Raw genomic sequence first — 8,246 nt, 5'->3', positions numbered from 1 at the left:
GAGACAAAGCAATTTGTCTAATTATTAATCAAAGATCTAGAGATTGAAACACTAAGGTCACACAACACTTAATGAACAGTTGATCAACAATGGAATGAATAAGAAAAAAAACAAATGTTGAGATACATTTTTTCGCATACTGTCTTCATTTTCCTCCTCCCTTTCTCTCCACCCTCTTCATCTATCATCCTTTTCATCATACACTGTTCATCATCTCTACCGCCATGCATTTCTCATCCTTTCTTGCCTGAAAAAAATAAGAGAGAAGATACTTTTCATTCGAATCGTTCACTCCGCCTTCACGACAAACATTTTCATCGTCAAATCACTTTATATAAAATACCAAAACATCTTTTCAGGCCACTTTTAACATCGCCAATACCAACTGATTCATCGTTTGCAACAGTTGTCATCAACAGTTTTACAGTTTAACAAAGTGATTAAATCAACTGGACAATTTTGATGGTAGCCACAAACATCGACTCAATCATGTTCAAAATCATTGTCATTATCGCATCAACATGTAAGTCATACCAATCTAAATTACTAAATTACTAATCAAAACATTAAAACCTGTCAACTGTCAACTAACCAAATTCACAATAAAACCCAAAACCAAAATCCTAAAGCTTAAACCTAAAGTCAAAACCTAAAAATCAAAACCTAAAAGCAAAACCTAAAAGTCTAAACCCAATAAAAACCTAGAAATGATCTTTCAATGCTTTTGCAATTTGAAAAGGCAAAACTGAAATGTAAAACTAGAATTGAAATCATATCTAATTGTAACAATTTAACCTCTGATTATGCAGTCTCTTGGTTAATCTGATAGTTAACAATATTATTTGATCAACCGTTTAGTTGATAAGTTAGCTAATTTGATAAGTTGGTCAATCCATTGTGATGTTATTTGTTTTTTTGTCATCTAACCTTAACTAATCAACTTCACCATACTGATCATCATTATCTTAAGCAACATTATCACCAGCATGACCTGACGATTGAAACAATAGTTCATTGAAATAGGATTGAATCATGTAACTGACCGGAATCAGATAGTTAATAATAAAAATGATAATAACATGCAATTGATATATTACAATTGATAAATAATAATGTTAAGCCTGAAAATATCACTTATTAGGTCATTCAGCATGAAACATTATTTTTAATCGTGTAATTTAATTTATTGCCAGTTAATATTTTCTCACCAATCTTAACCAATTGATTAAACAATTGAAAAAATGTTCATCAGCATCTTAATTTGATTATTAACAATTGTAAATTGATAGTTTTGCATAGAGAGCAATACAAGAAATTAAAGTTGGAAAAATATTGAATCTTTAAAATTGTTGCTATTAAACACATTCACCAACATTGAAGATACAGGAAAAAGTGTCAAAATTGTGATTCCAATCAATTTTGATCAACATTTAATAATCTCTATTAAATATTGTTAGAGATTGAAAATGTAGGATAAATGATAAATAGAGTTGATTGTTTGTCTCTCCGGAAAAACAATCATATAATTGGCCTTAAATTGTTTACCTATTTAACGGTTTAACCAACCATTTGATCTTTACTGTAACCGTAATGTTGGTAAGAAAAATTTGTTAAATTGTTGCCACAAATTGTTGTCATCATCTTGTTAGGATTTATAAATAATGTTCATTGTTGTTAATCAATTGAAGCAAATTAAATAACAATTTTGGTCAATTGTTTCCCATTGATTTGGATGATTGCAAATTCACATTGGTTTTCATGTTATTTCACTTTAATGGCAACAATTTTTACCATTCTCCAACATTTCCCAAATACTGATCAACAATCAATGATTAATCATTGATAAATCCATATTCAAGTTGAATCTTAATTTAGAGATTGATCTAATTGTTGTTCACCAAGTGTTACTAATTTGGTTGACGTTTAATTGTGATTGAATAGGTTGCTTCAATTGAAAATGTATCCAAATTGAAGCTAAAATATTCAATCAATAACCATTACAGTAAAAGATTGGCAAAAGTTACTTTGACTAACAATTCAATTTTACATCAAAACATCATCAGTTAATTTTATAAACTAGAATCAATCAAAAGGTAATAAAGAGTGAGAAAATTAATTTTTAAATTTAGAAATGTAATGACAATTTAAATTAACGATTTAATCAAGTTGGAAAGTTGAAAAAACCGATAAAAATGGTTATTAATTTTGTAAATTTGGAGAGTTGATTGTTCATTGGGAAATTGGTTCAATCGGTGCGATGAGTTAATTCAATGTTAGCCTCATTTGTTTACCTTCAAATTTAATCAACTAGTTTAATCTTTATTACTAATAACAATTGAGTTAATCATCTTTGAATAGTAATTTGAATGAAGGTAAAACAAAATTGAGATAATTTCCATTACAATGTTAAGTTAACCCAAAAAGTCACAAATTTTGTATTTTTTACTTTTCCTTGCAATTTAAATTTAACATTAAATATCTCAAAAGATGATTACTTAATTGTACTCAACTGGTTAAATAACCAGGAAATGTCAAGTTAACAGTTATTGAAACAATTTACTGTGAATCTTCAAATTGTCAACTTGGGTGAAAATTGCTGAAGCTTTTGGTTAAAGGTTGGAGGTTGATTCATGATTAGTTGATTTGGAATCATTGATTTGATTGTTTGATTGGAGTGATTCAAGGTTAAACAGTTTTGAATCAATTAACTGCTTTTTTTGTTTTGTAAATGATTCACAAAGTGAAGAGTGAAAGTGTAACAAGATTTTAATTGTGATTCTTGACTGTAACCATGATTAAAGAAGGTTTGTTTACAATTAATGTTTGACCTCGCAATTAAATTAAAATAATCATCTTTGATTAACTTGTTATACTTTGCAAATGAAAAAGATGGTCAAAATGAGATGGAAAAGGTTATTCAAAGTTAAATTGTTGAAATGATAACAACAAAATTGTTATAAAAGACGTTTGTTAACCTGGACAATAATCAGTGTTTTTTTTTGTATTAGCTATTAATTCATTCATAATTCATTCTTGCTTACGAATCTCATTGTTATGAGTCTTTTCAATTGAAGCAACAAAAGAAGACATTGACCAATCAGTTAATCATCAGTTAATCATCAGCTTCACTATGCAAGGGTGTTTAGGCGTTACTCTAATTGCAATTGCCTTTTGTTTTAATCATTGGTAATTTTTAACGTTTATTCAATTGGCTTTTGTCATTATCTGTTTGCTTAAGGTGGTAATTAAAAAACCTTACTTGATTATCTGCCTCTTAATTATTGTATCTTTATTAGTTGGGATAAATTGAAGGTGACAATTAAATTGGTTGACCAACAAAATGCGCTTTTGTCCAATTCAAAGCGTCTTTTTGAATGAAATCTCGCAAAATTATAGCTTATATTGTTTACAGACAGTAAAACATTTCATGCTAATTGTTATTAAAAATTTGAATACAAGTCAATTGAATGAGATTTTTGGTTTTGGCGTATTTTTTTACCTCTAGCAATCGCTTATTGATTTATCCACTTTTTTTCATTGTGTATTCAGTTTGTTTATGTGAAAGTGCTGTCTGGACTTCATTGAATAACCGAGGAGTTGAGCCTAGAGTTAGAGATCGAGAAACTCAAATTGCGTCTTCAAGTCAGTTGATTCATAATTACTCGTTATTAGACAAAAGCAAGGGTAAATTAAAGCAATTACCTAAAGTCGTTTATAATGATCACGGTGATATCATATCTTCAGCGAGTAACTTGATCCGAGATGATGCAGATATTGGATTTGATCATGAAGACGATACTGGAGGACCAATTGAAAATTATAAAGAAAACGTTTACAATTCAAATTTAAAAGCAGCTGCTGTGGACAATGGCGATGATGGACCAAATGATTTTACCAGTGATAGAGCAAATAACGATGGTCCAGTTACGGTCATTCCTTCACCACCAACAGTATCACCGCTTTGGTTGAATGAAAATACTGGTGACTCTTATGGTGATGCCAATGGTAATAGAAGTAACTTTGGTGGCAGTTATTCAAATAAATTGGTTAAATTTGACGATGTCACTCCAACCCCTCCGATTCCAATGGCATCGACTCGGTCACCAAGGATTATACGAGCTCGTAAACGACCACAAAAAGGTAAAGATTCGTCAAGCAACAGATCCAATGATAGAGAAAATGGTGGTTCTCAAGGGATATTTAGAAAGGTTGAACCGCGATTTAACTCTTATAATCGGATAAATGAACAAATTGGTAAAAAGGAGCCACCAAACAATTCATTTGAATCTACTCCTTTCCCGTCAAATTATGATGAAACAAAAGGCAATTCAATTGATCAAATGAATCGTCCAAAGATTAAAAGCTATACAGACCTGTCAAATCAATGGGATGTCAATCCATTTGGTCAACCAGGAATTGATTTTCCATCTTTTTCATCACCTCCATTAACCAGTTTCCGATGCTCATCTCAACGTTATCCTGGTTATTATGCTGATCCAGAAGCATACTGTCAGGTAATTCATTGAAATATTAGTTAATTACTTTAAGAATTGATTTTATTTTCTCCCTCTATATTAGGCTTTTTATATTTGTCAACCTGATGGTCGTGAAGATGCTTTCTTGTGTCCAAATGGAACTTTGTTCAATCAAAAGTATTTCATTTGTGATTGGTACTTCAATGTTGACTGTAGTCAAGCAAGAAGCTTCTATTCATTGAATTCACTTCTTTATGTTGTACCAAACAGGAAAACTAAATCAGCTCGTCTACAAGGATCAGGATTGAGAACCAATCTCAATGATATTAATTTTGAAGAATTTGATTCTTCATATGAAGTGAAACCCAGAAAAAGGGTTGATAGCGGTGAATCCAGTGTTGAATATGAAAATGATTTTGTCTATCCATTGAAAGCTGACACAAGCAAAGAGGAAAGTAACCCATCTAACTCAATGAGAGACAATCAAAGATTCGATCAATCAGACGAAAAACCAATAACGATGAGCAAATCAGAAAGCAATGTTTCTCGAGGAAAGGATATCGAGGTAAGAAGTAAACCTTATTCAGATCAAGATGTCCCAAGTGAGGCCAGATCTAAACCTAAGATGAAAACAAGAAAACAAACCAACTGGTGGATTGCTGAAGATTTGACAAACAATTTGGGTGTAAGGTTCGGAGTCAAAAATAATGGCGAAGAGAGACAATCAAAAAAATCAACGAAAAATGAAGGAAACAAATCAGTCAAAGCATAATTAAGCTTTGAAGCATTATCATTGATTCATTTCATTTGTGATTTACTTTCATACTCAACGCCATTTCCATTTCCATTTTCATCGTTTTTGTTAATTGATTTGCATTATCTTCTTAAACTCGTCCAATTTTTGAATTGCATTGCCACAAGATTGAGCAATTATTTTATCTGAAATTATTAATAAAAGTATATCTTTATCAATTTTGTATTTAAAAACATTGAATAAATGCCATGTTTGCCTTATTTATCTACAACATTTCAATAACTGTCATATTCATTGAGCCTTTATTTAATACATAATATACAATGCTGTATTAAGATACACCATTGAAAATGAAGTTTTAATCTGGTTTTGATACAATATTAGAATTACAATATGAAGTCGAATTAGATTTAGAATAAATTATTAAATGTATTTAAATATTTATAGATACTACAACGATAGTTTAATGCACATTTGGTGGGATATTACTTTAAGAAATTAAATTTCTTTTAATTTCTCGAGAACTTTTTCTTGTTGACTCGAATTCATTTTCTGATATGAATCCAATTTCATCGATAAAATAGCAGTTCCTGAAGTCAAAGTGCGTAAATAAGATGAATAAGAGTAGAGTTCCGACAAAGGAGTCAACGCTTCAATGGTTCGATAATCACCTGTGCGATTGATTTCATTGAGCAACTGACCACGTCGATTTGAGATATCAGATAAAACTTTACCATAATATTTGTTGGGCAAGGTTATTTCAAGAAGCATAATAGGCTCTAATAAAGCCATTGAAGCTTTGGATAACGCAGCAAGAATTGTTTCAGAAGCAACTGAACTGACGAAAGATTGCAGAGTTGCTCGTGAACATCTAAATTCCAATAATTCAACGTCTACACCAATCACGGGAAAACTGCACAATGGCCCAAAAGATAAACCCATTTCAATACCATTCTCAATAGCTTTTAATCTGTCTGTTCTTAACTTTCCTAAATCATTATCCTGAGTAACAACGACTTTTAGGTTAAATTTTGAGTCACTTCTAGATGATGGGTGTATTCCGAGTTTAATTGAGACAAAATTATTAACTCCACCAAATGCTTTATTCACCGATTTAGTCTCCTCGGATGATGTTAACGGAGTCTCACGATAAGATATTCGCAATGGACCCAATTCCGCGTCAACTTTGTATTCTCGGAGAATCCTATCTTTAACAATCTGTAGAAATTAAAAATTGGTTAAAGCTTGCAAATCAATGACATTGATATCTTATGCTAACCTCGAGATGAAGCTCGCCCATTCCACTTAAAATGGTTTGACCAGAATTTGTATCATTCGTAACAGTTAAAGATGGATCTTCTCGGGTAAGATTTTCTAAGGCCTTATCTAAATCTTTTTGCTTCGACCTAGAAGGTGCTTCAATTGTGCAGAAAAAAACTGGATCAGGAATTTGAATTCCAGCGAAAACAGGTTTACATTCATCCAATTGAAGTGAGTTATCTTGTGCATAGCTTTTTCTTGCCTGCAAAAAACAAATACATTAAGCTTAAAAGTTTAATGGTAATAATAATAATAAAGTACCTGATCAGCAATCTTTTCAGATATGGTTAATGTATCTCCTGTGACAGTTTTACTCAAACCTGAAACTGCAACGATATCACCAAATTTAGCAGTTTGGGTCTCTTTGAATTGGTCAGCGAATGGTATGAAAATTCTCGTTATTTTCTCAGAAATATTTCGGTTAATGTTGTAAACCTTAGTTGGATAAGTTAAACTTCCTGAGTAGAGACGCAGAAACGTCAAAGGACCAAAATTTTCATGATGAATAACTTTGAAAGCAGAGGCACAAAAATTGTCTGCATAATACTTCGAAAGTGCATTGGGTCTTTCGACTGGCGATGGGAGGTATCGTAAGAAAGCATCTAATAGAGGTTGGACACCAATCTTTTTATAAGAACTTCCAAGCAGAACTGGATTCAGTCTATTTCGTAAGACAGACCTTCTAATTGAATTGATTATTATAGAAGATGGAATTTGACTAATACTAGCTGTGATCACAGATTCACTGAGTTGTTCATTGTCATTGTCACAATCCGATAGAATCTCAATCAACTTTTCTCTAGCTTGCAAGCTCTCGTGCCATGATGGATGATCTTTGGTTAATTGTTCAATCGAAAAGTTGCTGCCATCATCGTTGGAACTGGAATTGGCCCAGGAATATAACGAAAGAGTCGGTAAATCGATTAATCCGGTGAAACGTTTTTCGACGTAAAAAGGTAAATGAACGAGAACAGGGTTAGCATTTAATTTAGATAAAGATTCTAAACACATATTCAAATTAGCATTTGGTCTATCCATTTTATTAGCGTAGATTATTCTTGGTAAATTGTATCGGTTAGCTTGTTGCCAGACAGTTGTTGTTTGAGCTTCAACTCCACTTGCCGAATCAAGAATAACTGTAATAAAGTACAAAGAGAAACGTTATTAATGAGCAAAGACATTTGATATTAAATTTAACTCACCAATTGCTGAATCTAAAACATTTAAACACCTTTCAACCTCAATAATAAAATCAACATGACCAGGAGTATCGAGTAAATTAACTTTATGTTTTTTCCATAAGAAAGTCGTAGATGCAGAGGTAATGGTAATACCGCGTTCTCGTTCTTGTACCATATAATCTGTTACAGTGTCACCTTGATGAACTTCACCCATAGATGAACTACGTCCTGAATAGTAGAGGAGCCTTTCCGTGGTTGTCGTCTTGCCAGCATCGATATGAGCGATGAAACCAACATTTCTAATTTTAGAAATACTGTCATCTATTGATGAAGTAGCAGCCTTTAAAGATGAGCATTTGCTTGACTGATTTAGCGAAAAGCGAATGAAAGGATGAAAAAACGGTTTTATTTTTCTACTAAACATCAAATATAATTAAAACACCAAAAGTAATTAACATAGTCGTATAGCAATTACGACATTCATGTGTTTCTCTTTGGCATAACTTCTCAATATTT

At 31.8% G+C, this 8,246-nt stretch overlaps 2 protein-coding genes across 3 annotated transcripts; one reads left to right on the top strand and one right to left on the bottom strand.

Moving 5' to 3' along the window:
- Positions 1-364: 364 nt before the first annotated feature.
- On the top strand, positions 365-6,150 carry LOC107359986 (uncharacterized). Of its 2 annotated transcripts, XM_089267455.1 has the most exons (4): positions 365-523; positions 3,550-4,514; positions 4,579-5,165; positions 5,434-6,150. In XM_089267455.1, the coding sequence occupies exons 1-4, from the start codon at positions 463-465 to the stop codon at positions 5,525-5,527; spliced, it is 1,707 nt and encodes a 568-aa protein (XP_089123581.1). In that variant the 5' UTR covers positions 365-462; the 3' UTR covers positions 5,528-6,150. The 2 variants fall into 2 exon arrangements, with proteins under 2 accessions (XP_089123581.1, XP_089123580.1); XM_089267454.1 differs by lacking the exon at positions 365-523 and having other exon boundaries at positions 3,399-4,514; positions 4,579-5,500.
- On the bottom strand, positions 5,510-8,211 carry mRRF2 (mitochondrial ribosome recycling factor 2). The gene is made up of 4 exons (XM_015926590.3): positions 7,752-8,211; positions 6,811-7,685; positions 6,509-6,751; positions 5,510-6,447 (listed from the first exon to the last, which is right to left on the bottom strand). The coding sequence occupies exons 1-4, from the start codon at positions 8,152-8,154 to the stop codon at positions 5,728-5,730; spliced, it is 2,241 nt and encodes a 746-aa protein (XP_015782076.2). The 5' UTR covers positions 8,155-8,211; the 3' UTR covers positions 5,510-5,727.
- Positions 8,212-8,246: the final 35 nt, after the last annotated feature.

The sequence above is a fragment of the Tetranychus urticae genome, chromosome 2, assembly GCF_039701765.1.
Source record: "Tetranychus urticae isolate SD_2017Ah chromosome 2, NJAU_TeUrti_SD_1.0, whole genome shotgun sequence".
In the NCBI taxonomy this organism is placed as follows: domain Eukaryota; kingdom Metazoa; phylum Arthropoda; class Arachnida; order Trombidiformes; family Tetranychidae; genus Tetranychus; species Tetranychus urticae.
The sequence above is the reverse complement of the archived record's forward strand: the minus strand, read 5'-3'. Positions and strand labels throughout refer to the sequence as shown.

Excerpts from the sequence above, each read along its gene's own strand:
- LOC107359986 (XM_089267454.1), top strand. The coding sequence starts at position 3,468 with ATGAGATTTTTGGTTTTGGCGTATTTTTTTACCTCTAGCAATCGCTTA. Across the intron at positions 4,515-4,578 it reads ATCCAGAAGCATACTGTCAG|GCTTTTTATATTTGTCAACC; the intron begins GTAATTCATTGA and ends CCTCTATATTAG.
- mRRF2 (XM_015926590.3), bottom strand. The coding sequence starts at position 8,154 with ATGTTTAGTAGAAAAATAAAACCGTTTTTTCATCCTTTCATTCGCTTT. Across the intron at positions 7,686-7,751 it reads TGTTTTAGATTCAGCAATTG|TTATTCTTGATTCGGCAAGT; the intron begins GTGAGTTAAATT and ends ACTTTATTACAG. Across the intron at positions 6,752-6,810 it reads CTGAAAAGATTGCTGATCAG|GCAAGAAAAAGCTATGCACA; the intron begins GTACTTTATTAT and ends TGTTTTTTGCAG.